This window comes from Apodemus sylvaticus, chromosome 12, assembly GCF_947179515.1.
Source record: "Apodemus sylvaticus chromosome 12, mApoSyl1.1, whole genome shotgun sequence".
Taxonomy (NCBI): Eukaryota; Metazoa; Chordata; class Mammalia; order Rodentia; family Muridae; genus Apodemus; species Apodemus sylvaticus.
The window spans coordinates 67,168,225-67,191,115 of NC_067483.1; the positions used below are offsets into that span (position 1 = coordinate 67,168,225).

Here is a 22,891-nt window from a genome sequence, read left to right on the forward strand (position 1 = left end):
GATAAGGTTTCCCCTCTTAATGCAGAAGAAATTTCATTTTCTCAATTGTTAAATATAGAGAATGGTTTGGGGCAAAAGCAAAAGTAAATATAACAATTATATTATAGCATTATAGACTTGTGATATTGGTCTTTCCCATGAATCTTGGATCAGTTAAAGGGATGCTCAGTTCTCTTAGGCAAGAATTGAAGGTTTCTCATGTGAGCTAGAGGAGGCATGTGCTCTCCTCTGGCTCTCAGGCCCCTATGAAAGTACCTAGCCTGGCCCTGTATTTTTTAAAGATGAAAGTATAAGATAACCCAGACAGAAATTCAAAACCAATAATAACTCTTCAACCAATGGGAACCTCTACCACATACCAACACGGAAGTTAATTACGATCACTTACATCTTGGCCTGATCTTTGCTGTAATCTATGAGCAGGTCCAATTATAGACACTAGAGTTAGCCTTCTAATTAGTCTTAAAGGTTCAATGATTTGATGCCCATCCTTCAGTGAATCCTCACTTCCTAAGGGAGCTGGACAAGAGAGGCTATTTCAATATGGTTTAACCTTTGGCAACTCTGCACAGCATTTCAAAGCTGGACAAGTGAGAAAAGTAAAACTCTCAAGAAGGCTTTCTGGTCAACCTCTCCAAGGTCAAGGCTAATGAAAATTAGTTTGAAACAAGTTACATTTGCTTCAAGACTTAAATGCCATCCTTTTAAAAGGAGGAATGTTATAAGAAAGGACTACTGAGCATCTTCATTAAGCCATGAGATACAGGACATCCTGCTTTGGCTTCTTATAATTTGTAAGAAAAACAAGAATTAGTCTTTATTTCCACTTGCTAAATCAGAACTGGCTGTCAGGACAGTCTGACGGCAGTAATTTATTAAAGTACCAAGCTGCTTAACTGGTGGTGTGCTGTGAAAAAGCTCACATCTGGCTCTATGAAGGAAAACAAACAAGTAAGCCTCCATTTGTAGCTTTTGCAAATGTCCATGGTATAAACACCTCCATGCCAGTTTCGAGATACTCATGTGACAACATTAAATGTGGAATTGGAAACAGACATGCAACAGAACAAACACAGTTATGTAGTATTTCTACCAGAGACGCAACACACAAAAAAAATCACCTTTTCAGCATAGCTAATTATAAGATGCAGTAAGATTTTAAAATGATGAGTTTTAAATAATTAACTTTTAGACACAATTTGCTTAACTTCCCCTTCATATTGTTTAATCTTTAACAATGACAATACCTGGGAGCAGTCAGGCAGACTTCCTAAAAATTTGACAGACAGCTTTCACAAGGCAGTAAAGGGCCCCAACAGCTACATTCATTTATGGGGAGCTTGGAATCTTTCAGTAGAGAACCAAGCCATGGAGCCCAACAGAACACCAGACATGAAATAAGGGGGTAAGATGTAGCAAGAAACTTGAGTCCGGGCTGGGAACGGCAATCCTCTGAGCTCATGCTGTCTATGTGTTGCCTCCTGGTAGTTGCCCCTCCAGAGGACTTGCGAGTGGCTGGTATCAGCGACAGGTCCATTGAGCTGGAATGGGACGGGCCGATGGCAGTGACGGAATATGTGATCTCTTACCAGCCGACGGCCCTGGGGGGCCTTCAGCTCCAGCAGCGGGTACCTGGAGATTGGAGTGGTGTCACCATCACGGAGCTGGAGCCAGGTCTCACCTACAACATCAGCGTCTATGCTGTCATTAGCAACATCCTCAGCCTTCCCATCACTGCCAAGGTGGCCACTCGTACGTACCATTTCCCCGTCCTGCTTCATTTTTATTTTCTCCTACATGAGATCATGGGCATTCATGAAAGTAGTGTCTTTTCTTAATTCTTTAGGGACGCCTGCAATAGTTTGCTATTTGGGGGGGAGGATAAAGGTTTCAGATGTGAAAACCCATTTAAAAAGGTTCCATTGTGAAACAGGCACTTCTGATTATAAGAGCTTCTAAATTCAGGCAACATCCACGAACTCTAGAACAAACAACATTTTAATTATTCAACACTGATTTGTTATAAGCTAGACTCTACTGGAAGTCCAGTGAAGTATGAGACTTACACAGACCTTTAAATCTAGTTAGGGATTCAAAACTAAGAGCTTTGGAGTACAATATAATAAACAAGGGCTAAATGTTACAGGTGGTTGAGCACTAAGCAGAGTGAGGGGAAAACAACAATAGCAACATTATTTTAGGCTACGGATGATGATATTTATCTCTAATAAAGATGTGATGTCATCTCTTTATGACATTTTACTTTAGCAAAATACCCTAATAGTCACTTTAGGAGCACAAGTTGAGGTTCTAGAAAATAATTTAGAAAACTGTAATGGAGAGAGTAAGAGCAAAGATGTAGACATAATGCAAGCTGAACTGTCTCCATAATTCCAAACTTTTATTATTATTATTATTATTATTGTTATTATTATTTTATTTTCCATTTTTATTTTTATTATTTCTTAATAACAAGAGGGGTCCTCTAGATCCTTATGTTCTGTGTATGCTTAGTTCATCACAGAAAAATATAAGAGATAGCTTACCAAGTATTAACATTGAATCTGCTCAAAATAAGGAAGGAAACACTATTTGTGTTCCTTTTATACTTCTGAACTCTTACATTTTTACAATGAGTCTGTAAAACTACTTTCAACTTTCCACAACTAAGATGAGAAGCTCTGAGGAAAGAGATTTCTGATAGTTGGACAGCAGGCTGCATTCTTCTGCCCCAGATCTAATGCAGAATCTGCGTTGCAGATGCCTGTCTGCCTCATAGAGACAGCAACGAAAAGGGGCTGTGTCTAGCTAGATTCTACAAAGAACATCTGAAGGATGCAGACTGAAAAGCCCAGACTAGCAATAACAAGAGAGAGGAACAAGAAGTAGACCATGGAAACAGGGACCCTCAGAATTCAGAAAGCCCTTGGGGGTCTATAAGGAGAACTTATGACCATATAGGGAAATAAAGTTCTGAGCTCGTTTTATATAGGTCTCAAGTGACAAATGACATTTGGATAACAAATGCCAGGAAAATTCAGAAAAAATGAAAATGTCAAGTTAAAAAGAGTTGGTCCCAAGGTCCTCAAAGAGGTCAAAGACTGAGATTTGAAAGATGTAGAGACAGGGACATGGGCTTAAGAAGTCACCTTGCTCCATTGCCGGGTGTCTAAAGTCTTTGGATAATATTGGACTTCTTGTGAACACTGAGTGTGTTAATCTGCCTATAATTATCTTTGTTTATATCTGACCCTTAAAAAAAAAATCTGGTGCCTGAGAACTAGTTTTAAATATCTGCAGGGATTGTGTGGAGGCAGGTCACCATCTGCCGCCTTTCCCACTGTGTGGGGGATGAGCCAGCCCCTAGAGTGCCTGGCCTGTCTGGGAAGCTGCTCCTCTCTGATCCACACCCATGTCTTGATGTGGTTTCCATCCCTGGTGGCTTTCATTAGGCCAATTCAGAACATCCCCTCAGGCTAGCTCCTAGGTGACAAAGACAAAGGCATGTCAACTCACCTAACATTCCTTCAAGTGGCTTCAGAATCAGCCCTGCCTTCCCACCAGGGAAGCTAATCTACAGGAAAAAAAAAAAAGTTAAAGCTAGAATCTGTCCTTTTCCAGTGGGAATCGCCTGACAAGGAACACTAAGGAGGGAGCAGGCTTCCTAGAGAACTGGGAAAAGTCACACTGTCGTATTCAGGGCTGGTGTCTGGAACTCCATGAGGACAAGCACACTTCCACCTCACTAAACGTGTGTGTGTGTGTGTGTGTGTGTGTGTGTGTTTGGGGGCGGGGAAGGGAGAGAAAAAAAGAGAGAGCTTAAGAGCAAAACAAAACTAGGTGAGCGAGAGAAGAAAGGAGGGACTTCAGAGAAGATGAATTGGGAGCGACACTCTGTATAATCCTGTGCTGCCTTTGTATATGTAAAGTGGCAAATTCAGACCATCCAAGGTGTAGTGGTTGGAAGCTCAGTAATTTCACTGCACCTCAGATACTCAAGAAAAGCATCCAGCTTCATCTTGAAGCTGGTTTATCCCACATCTCCAACCAGCCTCCTCTGGGTCTCCCTTTCCCTGGGTGTAAAACAGAAACATTGATATCAGATACTATCTTGTATCCCAGAAATCCTGCATGGCACGTAAAGGTAGCATTTGAGTCCTCTGAGAAAGGCTTTTTATTGAACGCCAGGACCTACCACGTGAGAGAGGAAAAGAAAACATGATACTTTAAAGTTTTTACCTTTAACATTTTCTATCATGAAATAGAAAGGACAAAACTACTGATTACGTTTGTTAAGTTTTCTCACATGCTCACTCACACTGAGTACCCAGGCAACATGACAGTGCTGGCCCTGCCACTGAGACTCTGTCTGCAGCAGGACTGGGATTGCCCACCACACCTCTCCTCCACCCAGGACACCAAGGGAGGTCACGAGACACAGCACCAGGAAGCGATCTCTGCCTCTGCCAGGGATGGCCATGACATTGCCACCCACATTGCTGTGTTCCAGATCTCCCCACTCCTCAAGGACTACAGTTCAAGACGATCACAGAGACCACCGTGGAGGTGCAGTGGGAGCCCTTCTCTTTCTCCTTCGATGGGTGGGAGATCAGCTTCATTCCAAAGGTAACACTTAACTGTGAACTCTCTTAAACAAGCCCGATTTGGTATATTTCAATCCTCAGCTTAGAGTTAGGGGTAGCAAGGGAAGGTACTATCCCATGAAAGTGCCAAAGCTACCAAAGACACAAGACGTGTTGTGAGTGTCTAGGCTATAGGATACTGTTCTCACACAGACCAGAGGACTATCTAAGACATACAACCTGAGCTCAGCTCTCAACCTTGGATGATGGGACATATAGGAAGCAGTGCCAACATCTAACTACCTACTGAGAGGGTTTGGAGGGGCTGTGTTTATAGTGAGCCTGAAAAGCAAACTTCAGAAAGTTGAATCCTCAGCACAAAAGAACAGCCAAAGGAACCAGTCACACGGTCCACAGATCAGTGTAAAAAAAAGTTAGCTTATGGGCTTCAGTCTCTGAAGGTCAGAGATGTAAAACATAATCTTGGTTTTTCTGAATTAGTCAAAAATGAATTTCTACTCCATTAAGCAAGAATTTCATTAAACAAACTCATTATTATAACTTGTGAGTTAAGGGTATCCTAAGAGTCCCCTCTGGTCTTTAGAGCAGTGTTTTATTTGATGAGTCCCAGAACTGTCTGCAAGTCACCAGAGCTGTTCCGGTTTCCAGCCTGGTTGGCTCTGTTCACATTCCCTCTAAGTATCACTCATGGATCCGGAGTTCAGCACACTCTGCCCCTCTGTCTTCATCCTTCACCATCAGAAAGCATTTTTTGAGCCATTCATCAGACTTAACGACAACTGACACATTTTTGGCTAACAAGCCAGTGGTTTTTACTGTTCTTCTACTCCAAAATTCCTGCAGCCATGAATGTTGTAGCTACAAAAGACTTTCAAGTAACTGGAATATGAGCCTTCATTTTACATTTAGTTTTGTTTAGTCTGTGGAGACCAAGACTCAGAGATCTTAAGTGACATCATCTGCCAGGTTTAAGACAAAAACCCCAAGTCTCAGGCTCTATTCCAGAGCTTTCACACTCCCGTGTGAATATAGTCATGTCACAGCAAGCTAAATACACCTAAACAGATGTTCTGTACAAATCTGTTAGGATATGTTTTATATGAGTTAAATGGCCAATAAAGAATTGCAGGCAACTGGTTTTCTAACAAGGCAGGAAGAATCATGTCATCCTGCTGCTCAGGCAGGAAAAAAAAAATCAAGTTTTCCTGCTCTACATATAATATATCATATAATATATAAAATTTTGACTGAGAGACAAGCCAGTCAGGGCAAGTCAAGATCAAATACACAATACATGGCTGCATGGAATAGATGCCATAATGTATAGGTTGAAGCAATGGGAAAGGAACATTTATCACATTGATTTATAAGAGCATGCCTATAAGTTATATATGGAGCTCCCCAGTGGCATAAAGACCAAAGAACACATACAAATAGCAGGATTACAAGAGGACCCACTGTCTTCACTATTTCCAAAGTATAAGCAGGGAGATGGGTAGATGGTAATTGGAAGAATGGACGTAGGTAGATAGGTAAGTAGGTAGGTACGTATGTACATGGGCACATACATACAGAGAGGGAGAGAGAGATGGCAGATTAATGTTGACAATAAATCTTGAACCCAACATCATCAAATTGCTTTTTCACATTTCCTTTTCCATACATTCATCTCCTTTCTCCCTCTCCCTCCTATTTCTATTTCATTCTTGGCTTCTTTTCTTTTTCTTTATACCTCATGTTATGAATGAAGGGAAAACATGGCAGTGACAGATTGGCACCTAGGTAGCACCATAAGAAAGAAAGTGGAATGAAACAACAATTCTGGGTTTTAAAACAAATCTGGTAATGTCTTAGATTCAAATATTACACACACACACACACACACACACATACATACATATATATATATACATATACTTACATGTATATATACACATACAAACAAGTATTATTAACAGCTAAGGGCATAATCATCACAATAGGTGCCAAAAAAATTGATAACATTGATCATAACCTTAGAACATTAATTCTTTGACAAGAGTCAATCTGCATCACTGAATGATTAGATTTTATTGGCAAACTTAGAAAATCCTGGCTAAACCAATGAAATGTTCTTGAAAATTGGTTCTTATTGAGCCTGTTGGGCATGTTCCTGGCCCCAAGCACTCCGCTGATAGTTCATGGGGGAGCAGATGAAGTCTGTCTTTTAATTTTCAGTCTGCACAATCAGCATCCTGCCCCTGTATCTTTCTCTCACCATATTTCTTTCCCAGTGACCCCTATGATTTCTCTTGTTCCACCCCACTCTCCAGAACAATGAAGGAGGGGTGATTGCTCAGCTGCCCAGCGATGTTACATCCTTTAACCAGACAGGACTGAAACCTGGGGAAGAGTACATTGTGAATGTTGTAGCTCTAAAAGAACAAGCCCGGAGCCCTCCTACCTCTGCCAGCGTCTCCACTGGTAAGTACCTCTAATTCTTACATAGCTGCACAGAGAACTGCCAGGCATGGATGGGTGAAAAGAATTCTATGATTCCTCAGAAAGCTGAAATGATATAGGGACTTGGCAACTGACACACTCTGTCAGATCCTAGCAGAACACAGTCCTTATTGCTCACCCTTGCAAACATACAAACCCGAGAAAGTGTTCCATGGAGAAAATTCTCTATTAATAGTTCCAGTATGTTTCTACTAATCTCACTCATGAAGCCTCATACACTGACCTCTGATTGCTATAAACCTTGAAACCAGTGAGATCCAACCCATTCTTCACTACTATAAAGCTTAGAGAAATTCAACCAAGCTTTCCCAACCCTCAATCTGGTTTATAACACCTTCTCCACTGAATTGGTATGAGGATTAAATTGGATACAGTACACAACACAATTAGCACTATACTGACGCATGTTCAATACTTGGAATACACAAAAAAGGTGCAAGAAGTAGAAGCAGTAGGGAAGACTACTTGAAACCAGTAGGCAGAGTTGAGGCACTGAGCGAAGTGATGGCCCAAGCTGATTATCCCTTTGGTGTCCACAGTTTCTCTCATTCAGGATCATTGTATTTTCAAGATCAATTCATTAATCTTGTCATATTTTGCCTTATTGTCCTCTTAGCTGACAAAGGATGTTCAGCTTCGGTGCTGTAACTTAGCAACTGTGATACATATCTGTGTGACTCCTGAGAGTGACTCAGAAGTGATAAGTAGCATCTAGTACTAGGCTTTTTGACTCTCATTTACTGATAGAGAAGGTTAGATGTAGAGCTTATGCAAGTTTCCCTGTTAGCAACAAAAACAAAAGTAGATGAGTATTAACACAGTTTTCTTTTTCATGAACAGAATTGACATGCTAGAAAGCCAATCTTAGGTTGAGAAGAAAATGTTGGCTCAGGTAGAATGGGGAACCACAGCACTATTCTATAAAGCAATGTGTGTAGTTTAACTGTTTAAACTTAGATTTCGTCTAGAAAACGATGAGTCTTTTTTTTTTTTTTTTGTAGCCATTGTGGCATTAGCTTATGTTGCATTGCTGCAACAGGGTTCCAGAGCCAAGTCTCAAAGTAGCATCAGGAGGAGATCTGCACCTTTAATAATTCTTCTCACATATTGTCAGTCAGGGAAGTTCTGTTTTGATCTCTTTTCTATTTTGTTCATCCATTTTACATTTTCTTTCTTAAAACAATGTTTCACTATGGGGAGGAGGCTCAAGAAAGTGCTGTTATAATAAAGTGGACTTCAGAAGAAACCCCAGGGAAGCAAAACCGTGATGATTTGGAGGAGTCTCCAGAGTGCCAAAGGCACAAATCTGTTCCCCAAGGTTATGCTGGATTCTGAAGACTAGACATTTGCTAACAGGATAGATGATTCACTTTTGACATGGAGTGTCTCTAGGCCATTCTTATGCCTGACATAAAAAAAAAAAAAAAGCATTAGCAGGTAAAAGGCTGAAAAGGAAAGATGCCTCAGAAAAGGAGAGAGAACATTCCAGTTGAGTAGCTTGCTTCCCCAGTATTGAGGCCACTTAAGCAATCCAACTCTGTCTCAGTTTTATATCCATATGAATTTTTAAAATAAAACTTCAAGTACTTTTTAAGAGTTCCTTAAAATTAAAATTAAAAGCTCCAGATTTAGAAAACCATGGGAAAGCTAAGCAGCTTTCAATTAAGAAACGAAGTCCTACTTAATGGCTTTGCATGATGTACAAAATTACAAGAAAAATGTAAAAAAAGAAGAGAAAGAAGAAAAAAAGCACATGCATTCTATTTTTTGAAAGGACTTGTATTTGTTTAGAAATTAGTGCTGAGATTAAAAATCAAGGTTTCTACAGCCTTGCTTAGAGCAGGGAATTAAGACCAGTTGACCAAAGAAGAGTGGTATCCAAGATGCAGCAGGAAAGAAGGCTGGCTCCCATGCCTGTCTGCTGCTGATTTTTTCCTTCTGCTAAGGTCTGACCTACACCAACCCCCTCCTGTGAAGCTCTGAGTCCTCATCTGCACTCAGACTGGCTTTTTCCAGGCAGGCCATTTTATGAATGCAAATACAAGACCTCCTGCAGCGAACGCCCTCTGTGCTACATAATCACATTCTAATATGGCCAATCCATTATGATTAGGGTTTTTGAATCCAAAGAGTTGAAGGACAAAAGCTTTATGTGATTATCTGATTTTCCCTGATGCCTTTTTTCTTCCTCCCTCAAAAAGCTCCAGTTTAAAAAGAAAAAATATTCTCCCATCACTTTCCCAAGGATGAAGAGGCTCACCCATTCCTTTCGTTCACTCAGTACTCTTAAGTATCTACAGTGTTTCAGACATTTAACTTAAGCCATAGATAGAAGGGCATCTAGCCACCCTGTGACTAAATTAAGTGAAATAGCAAAGGTCTGAGTCACCTAAAGTCGCAGTGTGTGGGGGGAAATAGATGTTTTCTGTTTAAATGCATGTCTACCTCAAGTATGATAAATAGAGCCAAGCCAGGCAGCAGCAACATGATCTAGTGATTTTCACTGTAGCTGGTACTAGACCAAAACCCCCAAGCTGTTCACTAGGAAACAGCAATGGTCTGAGAGTCAGGCATCTAGAGACTGGCTCACATTTGAAAAGTTGAGGAACTAACTCGAGGTTAGCCTGCAGTAGTCCTGGTGGAGACACCCATGCTGGAGACAAGAGTTGAAAGTGGCCCAGTGTGTACGAGTTTAAAAACAAATCTTAGCCAAAGATTCCAGAGGAATCTATGGAAAGTTACTTAAACTAACTGAAGCAAAAGAAGATTTATTGGAAGGACATAAATTGTTTCCTAGAAACCCAGGGCCAAATATATATATACCTGAGACTCATAAAAGATTTGAACCATAAAATGGAATATCAGAAATTGAGTTACTCTCTGTATCATTCCATAAGTACACATGCTCACTCATTTCTGTTTGTCTGTATAGCTATACCTACCTCCTACCCTTCCTCTCCCTGTTCTCCCTCCTCCCCTTCCTCTCCCTGCTCTCCCTCCTCCCCTTTCTCCCCCTGCTCTCCCTCCTCCCCCTCCTCCCCTTTCTCTCCCTGCTCTCCCTCCTCCCCCTCCTCCCCTTTCTCTCCCTGCTCTCCCTCCTCCCCTTCCTCGCCTTCCTTTCCCTCCTCTCCCTCCTTTCCTCTTCAGTTCTCTGGTCCTCACCCCACATCTAGTGCTACCTATTTCTTTGTAAGTATGGTAGTGAATCTCCACACCAGTCCTGGCTCTACACAGGCTAACCTCTAGAGACAATTTCTAGCACCAGAGAGCCTGGGAAACCCTTTGTGTTGTGTGTCTTCAGGCTCAGAAATATGCAGACACTTGTGGAAGAAGGAAGGAAGGAAGGAAGGAAGGAAGGAAGGAAGGAAGGAAGGAAGGAAGGAAGGAGGGAGGGAGGGAGGGAGGGAGGGAGGGAGGGAGGGAGGGAGAGAGGGAGGGAGGGAGAGAGGGAGGGAGGGAGGGAAAGAAGGAGGGAGGGGAGAGGGAGAGGAAGGAGAAGAGGGGAGGAGGGAGGAAGGAAGGGAGGGAGGGAGGGAGGGAGAGAGAGGGAGGGGGTTAAAAAACAATTCCAGAGTTGGAGCCCTTTGAATTCAGATGAGCACATTTTCCTGACTGGCATATTTCATGTCCACACATGCAAATGCCAGTCTGGTTGTCCAAGCCAAATAAAGCTAGATAGGAATAACTTCTGAATTCTCATAATGAGACTTTGGCAACCATGTCTGGGTCCCATTTGTCTCTCTTATCTCACAGAGCTTTCATTTGGGGCCAGTGAAGGTAAGATCTGGGCACCAGGCACAGGCCAGAAGTCTCTTCTCTACTCCTGTGCCACTACTTCTGAAATAGGTCAGAGTCACCCAAGCTAGTAAGTGTCCTTTCCCTGCCCAGACTGAAACACCAGCACCTGAAACATATAGTCAATGAGTGGAGAAAGAGCCCAAGTTCCAGGAGAACTGAGTGTTAGTGTCCATGGTATCAACAAATGTGTGCTGTAGGAAGAGACTTCCTCTTTTGTATCTCATATGTCCCATCTATACAGTAGACGAGGAAACCCATCCCACTGAGCAAGCTAGTGCAAGAAGGAAAGAGGTAAACAGATGCCAAAAAAGGCTTACTCCTGAATCAACATCCTGTTCTGTTTCCCATGCAGTCATCGATGGACCCACGCAGATCCTGGTTCGAGATGTCTCTGATACTGTGGCTTTTGTGGAATGGACCCCACCTCGAGCCAAAGTTGATTTCATTCTCTTAAAATATGGCTTGGTGGGTGGAGAAGGCGGGAAAACTACCTTCCGGCTACAGCCCCCCCTCAGCCAGTACTCAGTGCAAGCCCTTAGACCTGGCTCCCTCTACGAGGTGTCCATCAGCGCAGTCCGGGGAACCAATGAAAGTGATGCCTCAAGCACCCAATTTACAACAGGTGAGACTGGGGTGGGGAAAAGGACCGGGGCTGGGCGATGACAGGACAATGTTATTGCAACCAGAGAACATAAAAACAAGACAAGACAAAACAAAACAAAACAAAAAAACAGGTTGCTGAGCAACCTGTTAGCAGAGGCTACTAAAAGAAAGTTGGAGGTTAGGAGGCTCCTGCTGGTATTGCTATTCCAGCATTAACAAAAGAAAAAGAGTACTATCAAGTCGGGAGAGCTGGATTCTCATTCTAACTGTGCTGCCCAGATCTGTGACTTAATGTAACTTCCTTCCTTCCATGAGTCTCTGATTTCTCATTTCTGAAGTGAAAAGTTTGTCCAGAAGATATATGAGCATCCATATTGTTGGTCTAAATGACAAGTCCATGAGAATTCAAAAAGGTGTCTGTTTCTCGAGACACTGCATTGCCATTTACAGGAAGCTGTCGAGATTCTCTAAGCTTGAAGTGGTTGTTTCACTATGGTGAACACTCTTCAGTCTTGTGCAAAGCTTAACTTGCAGAGTCATCAGCAAACTTTCCAGAGGTCCCTGAGTCAATCTGCCATTTGAAACCTCTAGCAATATGGCCAATTGGTAAAAGACAAGCTATAGACATAGTCATTAATAACAGGAAGATGAGTTAAACCCATTATAGTTCTTTTCACTCTTGCAGTGATGCCCTAAGAAAGCTTCATAAAGAGCTTCCTTCAAGAGCTTTATCAGCAATCAGAAAAGCCAGGATGACTAACTTTCTCATTCAGAGTGCAGAAGCCTGACCAGCCAGTGGCTAAGAATGATAGACCACCCCTCAAGGAAGCAAGGTCCTGTGATGAGGTTAGAAACTTGAGTTCCTATGAATCTAGAATGTTGGCCTCGTCCTCTCTTTCTATGAGAGGTTACATGTCAAAGAATGTTTTTTGCCAGTTCCAAGTTGCTCCAAGGATCAAAGAAAACTGATTCCCATCTAGAAGATCTAAAAACCATTGTCTTCTGAAGAAACACTAACCTACATGTCCGACCTTGCATTGTAGTAGCTTGAGATTCTGCTACAAGATGGCGTGAGTCAAAAGCTCCAAGAATATGCAATAACCAGCTCACCTTCTTTATCTAGATTTTGAATCATTGATAAGTAAAGCAAAATAGTAAGATATATACACCATCAAAATCGGAGTGCCATTGTAACAGAGAAATGTTGCAGATGGACAGATTTGTAAACTGAATGACTGGGGAAGACATGGACTAGTCTGCCCATGGGAAGTCCTGGAGGACTACTGAGGTTAGGACTCAGGAACAGGCTGAGATTGGAGCCCTACATCAGCAGTCCCATGAGAGAAGGGAATAGACTCGCAGGGCACAGGCTTTGCTGCCCAACTCACCACTCAAGCAATCCCCATCTTTCCCAGTAAAAGAGAGCAGCCAAGAGTCTTATGATGAGTATGGACACTGTGTTGTATTCTGTAGCTGCCTGCAGCTACTATGAACTGGGTTGCTGGAACAGAAGCTGAGGGATAGATGGGGAAGGGACAAAAAGAACGAGGCCAGGACGATTCTTTACCGATCAAGGCCCCAACTTTAATGGCGGTCAGACCTTTTAACAATTTGGGCAAGCCCCTAGCCCCAGACTCTGGGTTGAGTTCCAGCGAAGTCGTCTGGCTTTGCCTGGTGGTCCTTGGCTCGACTGCTCAGGCAGCTGGGTGGGTCACCTGCTTAATTCAGGAATTCATAGACCTGGAGGAACAAAAAACTTAACCTTCACTCTGAGCTTTTCTACCCTAGGATAAAAATTCCTGCTGTAACCTACTTCCCTATTATGCCCTAACGTCAGATTCCTGCCCAAAGCCAGGAATTGTCCTTGGGCTAATGTCAAGTTCCTACCATGTGGCATGACACCCCAATATGGCTCTATACAACACTGGTGAGCTTTCCCCCTAAAAACAAATGAAGACTGTGGCAAGCATCAGGAGGCAGGCAGAGTCTGCCAGATGCTCTTTAAGTTCTTCTCGAAATCCCTGGTACCAGACTCCAGTGCCTTGCCTGGAGTGTAGCCAATAGACTGTTTCAGTGAACACATCTTGAGATCCCCCAAAGACTTGAGTGTGCTTCTTAGAAAAATTATTCTCATTTCTCTTCCTCTCTCCCCAGTTAGGCAAAAATGTTTACATAATAGCATGAGGAAGTACAGTCCTGTAAGATCCATTCTTGGTCCTGGTCAACCTCCAGTGTATGTGCGCGTGCATGTGCAAGCACATACACTGCTATCTGCTGTGGGCCACATGTTCTGCATTCTTCTCTTAATTTCAAGATAGCTTGTATTTGAAAGTGGCTCCTTTGTGCTCTGCTCTGATAACGAGTTTGAAGAGGCAAGAAAAGAGAAGGGAGCTCTCAAGCAGCATGGGCAAACGTGAATTCTTGATGTTCAGGTCGGCAAGATGGAACTGCACTGGCTGGTAGCCCAGGAAAATTCCAATCAAGACAATTGCTTCCCACCTCCTTCAAGAGAGCTCCTCCTGAGTCTCAGTTCACTTTGGCAAGATTCTCAGTTTCAGGGTGCCTAGTGGATTGGTACCTGTTAGGTGGCTGCTTTTCCATGCAATTTTTAGCCTGTGCCTCAGACACATGCCTGCTCCCTTAGTCTCCCTTAGGAAAGAGGGAAGTAGAGGCAGGAAGAAACAAATAGCTCTGCAGACAGATTCTCCAAGTCCAGAGTTGGCAGATGCCAGCGAAATGATGAAAGGTTGTGCAGACCCTCACAGGTAGGGCCCTCAGTCATTTCAGAATTCTGCTTAAATTCAAATTAAGCAAAGTGTTTTTCCAGGTGATGGCTTCAATACTAGAAGTGTGCTAATTGCACAGGCAATTAAAACTGAGATTTGCTTTCTGCATGGTGAGTAGGATCTTAGTGTGGGTCTTAGAGCTGCTCTGCAAAGAAGAACCTGGTGCAAGCACATAGTAGGAAGCCTAGAGTCCCTTCCCACTTCTGTAGCCTCATGGAGACTCTGGGGTCAATTTCCCCATCATGGAGGACTTCACTCTGAGCAGAGTTCTCAAAGGATGTAGGCATCTATGCCTTTGACCTGAATAACCCACACCTGTGCCTAGCACTTCTTATGGATTGAAAAGATGCTAAAGCTCTGTCCCTCTGTTTGCTTAGAAACAGGGTCTTTGCAGAGGAGCAGATAGAGGTAAAGTCTTTGGGATTGGCTCTAATTCAACAACCTTGTCATTATCAGATGGGGAAACCAGGACAGAGACATGCATGCACACAGGACATGCCATATGAAGATAGAGGCAGAAACTGGACAGGGGATACCCAAGATGACTAGAGAATCACGAAATGCTAAGAGACATGTCACAGACTCCCTCACAGCTCTCAGGAAACAACCACTATGCCATATACTATGTGCATTTCAAGCTTCTAGGCATTTCTTTCCTATGCAGACCCCAGCTTGGGCTGAGTTGTGTGACAACCCCAGGTAACAAATACAATCATCCAAAGCAGTGTTTTGTTTCCCCTCCCCCTCTCCTCGCTGATGACTCCATTCTGGGATTCTCCAACAAGTTCTTCACAAGTTCAACCAGGAAGCCCTTGACCCCTCAGCTAAGCTGCTGGTTGTGGACAGCAGAGAGACATCTTGTTTCTGCAAGGCTGGCTGCCTTTGTCACAGCTATTCTGTTCCCTATGTCACCTCACCTCAGGCAATCTCAAAGCCCACAACTGACATTTTTAATACGCCATTTCTAAAGGCTTGGAGGGAACAATTGAGGTTGAGAAGTGGATGGGACATATTGTTGTTCACCATGTACCCCTTGAACATCCTCTGGGGCCATAAGCACTGTCCTAGGCATGGAAGTTATAAACAGAGGAGAGTCCATTTCACAGAAATGGCCTCCAAGGCGAGGAGAACTGGGTGGTTAAGGGAAAGCAGAATGAGAGATCACTTCAATCATGATTTCTGAGATAGGGAGGAAAATGGATAAGACAGAAGGAAAGCTCCCCTGGAGTGAGTCTACCCTTCTAAGAAAGTGGCATTCCAGCTAAGAACTGTAAGACCTAAGTCACATAAGAGCTAGAGAACATTTCAGGCAAACACAGCAGCTGGTCCAAAAGCTCTGGAGTACAAATAAGCTTGATGTGTCTCAAGAACGACAGAATATGTGTTAGTAAGGTCTACCCACTCAGTGCCCAGTTAGACCACCACTGTTGCAATTAAAGAGTGTGGAGCAATGGAAAGTTTTAAACAGAGGGGAAAAAATCTGATCTAATGAATAGTCTCAAGACTAGATAAACAGGCTAGTACCAGAGTCCCCAGACACAAGTCCCTGCAGAAAGGCTCCACTGGCCATCTGTCTTTGCTGGCGTGTTTCAGAGACCTGCTCAGTCGTCCCCCCCCCCCCCCCGCCCCCACGGATGTCCTCCAGCTGTTCTTTCTAGACCCACGGATCTCAACTCTGCCCAGTTCTGATACTCACTGCCCAAGCCCTCATTCTAGGAATGAGCACTTCTATAAGTACTGAGATCAGAACAGCTGTTCATTTCAGATAAAACACTATCCCCTCCTGTAGAGTTCAGGGCAAATAGCCATTAGATTACAATCTATGTCCTTATAAAAAGAAGAAATCTCTAAGATAACATTTTCTACGTAAACTATAGGTCTCCACCTTAACCCTGATTAATTGTCTTTACCTCTGCAATGGTTAATATGCATCAACCTGACAGAGTTGAGAACCACCTAGGAGATACACTTCTGGGCATATGTATGAAGTTTTTAGAGAAGGTTAGCTGAGTGGATAGTAGGTTAGCTGAGGCACTACCCACTCCTAATGGGAGGAATAAATTCTGTGGGCTGATATTCTGGATTGCATGAGAAGGAGAAAGTGAGTTTAGCATTAGCACTTATCCTTCATCTTTCTCTACTTTCTGGTTGTGGATGGATACAAAGTGATCAGCTGCCTCTTTCTCTGTACTTTGAAAGGTGAGCTAACAAAGAAAAGTTACTAACATTCTCCCCTTCAGTTCAGGCCACAGAATCTTTGCCCTGTATCTTTCTCCTTGTATATCTTTTTATCTCACATATGTCTGCCCCCATGTTCTCTGTCCCTCTAACTCCTAGAGAAACAATGTACACTACATCAAGAATGAATAGTATCCTGTATGATAACACAGGTTGAATGAAGATCAGTTTCTCAGAAAAATAAGCCGCAAAGACATCCATCTGCTCAAGATCTCCCACACCCACACTCAGTTGACATCACACAACAGAAGCTTCTGTGTTCGTATCAATTCACAGCAGTCTCCTCTTCCACAGGAACACACGGGGGTGGGCTACTTGCCTGGCATTGGCAGATTACCACAGTCTACTTAGAACAAATAACTGGACCATCCCAATGTTAAATTCACATCCCAATGGCTGGAACGATTTTGGACTTTTTAAGTGACACATTTTCAAGACAATACTTTCTTACACTGCATATTCTTACATTGCTCCTCCTCAAAGAAGCCTGTGCAGGTGGGCAGTCCTGGGGAAGAGAAGTATCTCCCAAAGATGATAGGAGGAAATGCCAATAGTCATTCAGGTTCTTACAAGCTGAAGAGCACACATTCAGGTGCCAGGAAAGTCATTAGCGATAACAGTAAGCCATCCATCCAGGCTTGGACTCCTGCATTTGTATCTGATGTCATGCTGTGCGTTTCACATGCACATCTTATCTCTGGATGATGTGCATTGTCTTTTCCTTTCCCAAAGATGCCCATTCAATTCTAAAACCTTAAAAGAATTGTCTGTGGTGCCATTATTTTAGGTGTCAAAAGTGTTTCACACTGAGGCCTGACACACTGTAACACACCCACCATTCATTCACCTTGTAAATTTCCAACTTGCATGCTGCTCAGTTGTATCAGTGCCAAGAAAGCCCACAGGAAGGTAGCTTAAAATCAGCAATCTCTATTCCATTTTAACCTCCTGGGATTGTTCCTTGTTTTCTCCTACTCGATTATCTTTTTCCTTGCTTTTAAACTTCTGATATTAGTCAGATCCTTTTCAAGTTTCTAGAATTCTACTTGAATTTTCAGATGATAGAGAGGAAACATAAAATTCATTGACATCCAACTCCAAATCAAGTGACCCACCCAAGGAATTATCATGGTAGAACAAAAAGGGGAAGCCACACCTTCAAACTTCATCCAGATGAGAGGCCAAGGATCAGGAGGTGTGGGCTCTCACTGCAAAGATTATTAGCATTCAAGATGCACCCCAAATATGCGCAATTACATACAATGTTGGTGATATCTGTTTATTTTTAGAGATTGATGCTCCCAAGAATTTGCGAGTGGGTTCCCGCACAGCAACTAGCCTTGACCTTGAATGGGATAACAGCGAGGCAGAAGCTCAGGAGTACAAGGTTGTGTATAGCACCCTAGCTGGTGAGCAGTACCATGAAGCGCTGGTACCCAAGGGCATTGGCCCAACTACCAAGACTACCCTCACAGGTGAGTAAGACTTGTCTTTTTGGATGGTTCTCAAATCTGTATCCTTACCGCTCTCTCCTCAACTTATTTATTTCAAACTATTCCACCAACAAATCCTACTGATTTAATATATTAAGTAGCTAATAAACACATCACCAACTTTAGAGTGTACAGCTATCAATCATTCCAAACAACTGTCATCTCTTAACCATGGCAATAATCCTCTACATTCTTTAGCTCAACCTAATCCACTCTTTATTCTAGCAACATTGAATAATTTCCCAAAGTACATTTTTATTATCCATTATATTATGTACACATTCTAGACATCTAGCAGTGCCTTTGGGATGAACAGTTCCCCCAAGCCTGGCCTGTTTTTCTTTACTTCCCCTAGTCGACCTCATTTTTATGGCCTGATGATCTCTATGCTCCTGGCCCACAGATTCTCTTCCTTCATTTCCTCAAACACACTGTGCCTCCTCACCCAGGGCATTCTCACTGTATAGTTCATGCCAGATTCCCTTTCACTACCTAAATTTACATGTTACTCAATGAGGAACAAGGTCAAACAGACCTGCACTCAAACAATCCCTTCTCTGCACTGTTCCTATACATATAGGCTATATTATTTGATCTTGACCCTACACCTAAAGCTCTATAAAAGTCAGTACACGTTTGTTTTGTTCATTGTTGAATTCAGGGTTTAGCAAAATGCCAAACACATACTGGATCCCAAATCAGCACTTTTTAAATAAATGAACGACTAAGTTAATGGATAAAACTGCAAAAAACTTACAGTGGGAGCATGGTCATGCCTTCTGTATCCTATAAAGAGTTTGAGCTACGCTAGAGGAGAACAAGGAATCACTGAGGGATTTTATGCATTATGTATTTACCTACTTGCTTTCTGAGACAAGGTCTTACTGTGTAACCTAGGCTGGCCTCCATCTTATGATCCTCCTGCCTCAGCTTCCTAAGCGATAAACTCTATAGTAGCAGCATAATGCTGGATAAGGGATTTTAAGCAAAGCAGTGCAATAATTAATACGTACAGACAAGGGTTAGGGCTGACACAGACGGGCCAGGAGTCTGTTGGTGATGCCAGAGAAGAAAGGATGGTGCATGGACAGAGATAGTATCCTAGGTCAACACAGTGCCTGACGGGAGTTGGGGAGGTGGTGGCAGATCTTGGGGGAGATGGAACGCAGTCATGGCTCCCCCTGATCCCATGGGATACCTATCCAAGAAAATATACCTGCTAGACCTCACCAAAAGGTGGGTGCTTGAGGAATGCCGTGTGACTTTCACATGAGAGATGAACGGCACTAAATGCTGTGGGGCGGAGGCTGCCCTTGAGCCCATAGACTTTATTTAACTTGTGTCTTGGCTTGCAAAAGCATGTGCCGTCCTTCAAGTCCAGGGACTGGGCAGGAATGAGAATAGTAAACAAATGCACATGATCGAAGCTGTTTCCTTCTGAGCTGAAATCCCAGCCTCCTTGCCAAAGGAAGCTACTTAAGTAAACATTCAAGAACGCCTTTTCCAAACAGATACACAGCTGGAAACCCTGCAAGGAGATGGGAAATACGCTGATGAAGCAGATGAACAGGAGGGAATTGGGCATGGAAGGGACAGCAAGCCTTGCAGAGAGCCAGCAACGCTGATTTAAAAAAAAAAAATTCCCCGCAACAAAAAACTGACGGTACAGGGGGAAATAGTACTCCTCTGCCTACACCTACAGGCTGATTTGGCTAGGAACAGTTTTTTACAAGAAAGGTGGCTTGTTGCTTGGATAGAAGCTACACTGTAAAATCACAGAAAACCAATCACAGCCTAGTTACTATTCCCCAGACTTTGTGTTCACTGATACGTGTCTTACACCACATGTCTGTAGCTGTGAGCACCCCCATTGTATGGATGAGAAAGCTGAGGCTCAGAGCCTCTGGAAACTTGCACAAGGTTACAACGCTAGCAAGGGATGTGGTGACTCAGAGCAGCTTCTGAGTCCCCATGAAGATGCTTTTCTTCCCTTGCTGCTGCCCCTAATATATATATTATAATATATACTTATATATATGTATATAATATAATATTATATAATATAATAATATATATTACATATATGTAATACATGCACGAGTGTATGCATGCGTGTGTGTGTGTGTGTGTGTGTGTGTGTGTGTGTATGTGTGTGTGTATGTGTATGTGTGTGTGTCTATGTATGTGTGTACAATATGTACCTCTCATAATTGTCCTAGGAAGTTCACTGCTGGGGAGATTAATAAATGCAAACCACTACATAATTTAAGGGGGGTTGATAGGTGGATAAGAAAGCCAAGTATAATATGCTCCTTTGTTGAGCCTAATTCCAAGGATCACTGCTCTCTCACTGCAGTCTCTGGGGAAAGAAAGGACCAGGAAGGAGAGAAGGGAAAATGGAGAAATGATTGGTCCCAGTTCTATATAACTGTATGTCACTCATTGCCCTACTTGGACTCTGAAGAGGAAGCTTTCTTGGCTTCTGTATCCTGTGTGGGCCTCTTCCAGAAACCTCTAATTTGACTTGGACTTAGACTCATCACTTTCCATGTGCCTGGGCCAGCTGACCCCCTTTCCAACCCTCTATTTCTTCATTTGTAAGTGACAGTGATCCCCTAAGAGAGCTATGGTGAGACTCATATATTTTTCCTCATTTTAAATAGTAAAATATAACAAAAATAGAATAAGATAAAACAAAAACTATTACGCCAGAATTGAACAAGACAAACAGAGGAAAAGAACCCAAGAGAAGGCACAAGAGAACCCCCTTATCACATACTCAGGAACCCTATAAAAACACTAACTGGAAGCCATAATATATATGCAGAGACCTAGGACAGACGCGTGCAGGCCTGTGCATGCTGCTTCGGTCTCTGGGAGTTCATATGAGCTTTGAGCAGGCTGACTTAGAGGGCCTTGTTTTCTCGGTATCCTCCATCCCCTCCGGCTCTTACAGAGTCATATATTTAATGAGTTCGACGTATTGCTGCTAACAGGAGGCTGTACATACATGATGATACTGGAGGTCAAAGTGGAGACAGAGGTCTGTTAGCTGGCGGCTGATTTAGGATGACCTCTTTTGATCAGCATGATACCCCAAGTGAATATGGTTACCAGCAGCAGAGATGTCCCTGGGGACATGTAGAAGCCTTTTCCACCCGACTCATTGAGTCACAGCCTCAGGAAGTGTGTGGACACATGGACACACACACACATTGACAGAAAGAAAGCATTTGTTTAGAGCTCAGCTTTTGCTGTCCTCACTCAGATTGGAGGCAGACAGCTTCATGGCTTTGCTCTTTGACACCGGTTCTTACATTTGCTGTGCTTCGGTTCCCTGCTGTCTACCACAGAGCTGTCAAGAGGGTTAAAGAAAACCATATGTGCCATTGTGTGAGTACTGAAGTTGGAGCCCATCAGCCATCGGATTTTCACTGTTTGCTCTCTACCAAGTTCAGTCCTCGCCCCACTGCTGCCTGCTCCTTCCCTGGCACGCTGTTAGACCCCCTTGATCTTCACAGGTGCTGGCTACAATTAGAGGCAGCAGTACCTGGACTTACAGGAAGTTCTTGTCTCTGAGGCCACCCTTCTTGGCTCTAGGGTTCTTCATTATTTAAAAGGCTCACAGCAAGCACATACCTACCAGTCCCCTTCCACAGCTTTGTCCTTTACGACACCAAACCTAGGCTCAGGTCTAGAATCCCAGATATTCCCTCATTATTCTATGTAAGGCAATGGCCAGAGAATTCCTTCTGGGGCAAAACTTTGTTTCTAAACAATAGACTCTGCATCTACAGTGGTTTGTTTCTGCTTTTCCTTGCTTGGGTGACTTCTGTATCTTACATATTAAGATTTCTTTTAGCTCAACCTCTGAGTTCTGTACATCCTCCCCAACCTTCTCTCTTCCTCCTGGATACCTGTGGATACCTGTGACCAGGAGACCAAGTGGAAGGAGCTGGTGCTCATGGTTCCTCATGAGTGCTTCCTAGCCAGCCACTGCTCAATACTCATAGTCTGATCTGTAGTCAGCAAGCTGATAATCAGAGCATCAATCAATAAGGGAAATGTAGAGCCTATAGACACTGTGCCATAATGTAAACTGTCAAAAAGTAAAGTTACAGCCAGCCACACATACACAGGTAAGTGCACATAACTGTATCCACACTCACTTCAAGCAATACTCACACATACTTATATGCATACATATGCACTTATACAGTCACACATTCCTACTCTTGTGTGCAATAACACTCACTCATATATATACATACAAACTCATACACTTACACGCAAATACATGTCTATGCATTGTCATACCATATGCACTCATATACTTTCATATACACAAATACAACTACATAGACCCACATATATACTCATACTGAAAACACACATAAATATACACAAATACACATTTACATTCATATTTATACAAGAATGTACACATACAGCTGGTATCTGCAAGCACACCCCATCAGCATGATTAGCCTTCTTCACAGCTTCTGATTGGTAGGGAACATTGGATGGTGGCCATCTACTAAACCTATCACTTCTTTCTTGGGCCCATATATAGGTCCAGGAATGGGAGAGCGAGCTCTACAAGATGTATGTGCAGGTATACTATTCTTGGGAAGACTTTTCCATGAAGGAATTGGAGACTTTAAATGGAGGACAGCTGTCAAATCGACACTGATCAGATAGCATTTGTGTCCATTTCACCCTGACTGTATTTCTCTGCCATGCTGGTACAAAAATCATCAAGGATAGGCCTTGAGCGCTTGTGACTGGGAGAGGTATGGGCTAAGGGTCTAAAAGTTCAGATTCCTTTGGGCAAGGTCATAGTGACCCCAAGTGGCCACTTTGGTAG

At 42.9% G+C, this 22,891-nt stretch overlaps 1 protein-coding gene across 2 annotated transcripts in view; it reads left to right on the forward strand.

Annotated features, from left to right (window-relative positions):
* The window catches only part of Tnr (tenascin R), a 75,124-nt gene that overhangs the window by 6,824 nt on the left and 45,409 nt on the right, over positions 1 to 22,891 (forward strand). Inside the window, exons 3-7 of one of the 2 annotated variants that reach the window (XM_052200407.1) lie at positions 1,489 to 1,752; positions 4,511 to 4,626; positions 6,917 to 7,067; positions 11,257 to 11,526; positions 17,821 to 18,006. In XM_052200407.1, coding sequence (XP_052056367.1) covers positions 1,489 to 1,752; positions 4,511 to 4,626; positions 6,917 to 7,067; positions 11,257 to 11,526; positions 17,821 to 18,006 — 987 coding nt within the window. The remainder of the gene's footprint in view (positions 1 to 1,488; positions 1,753 to 4,510; positions 4,627 to 6,916; positions 7,068 to 11,256; positions 11,527 to 17,820; positions 18,007 to 22,891) is intronic. The other variant, XM_052200408.1, reaches the window with a different exon arrangement.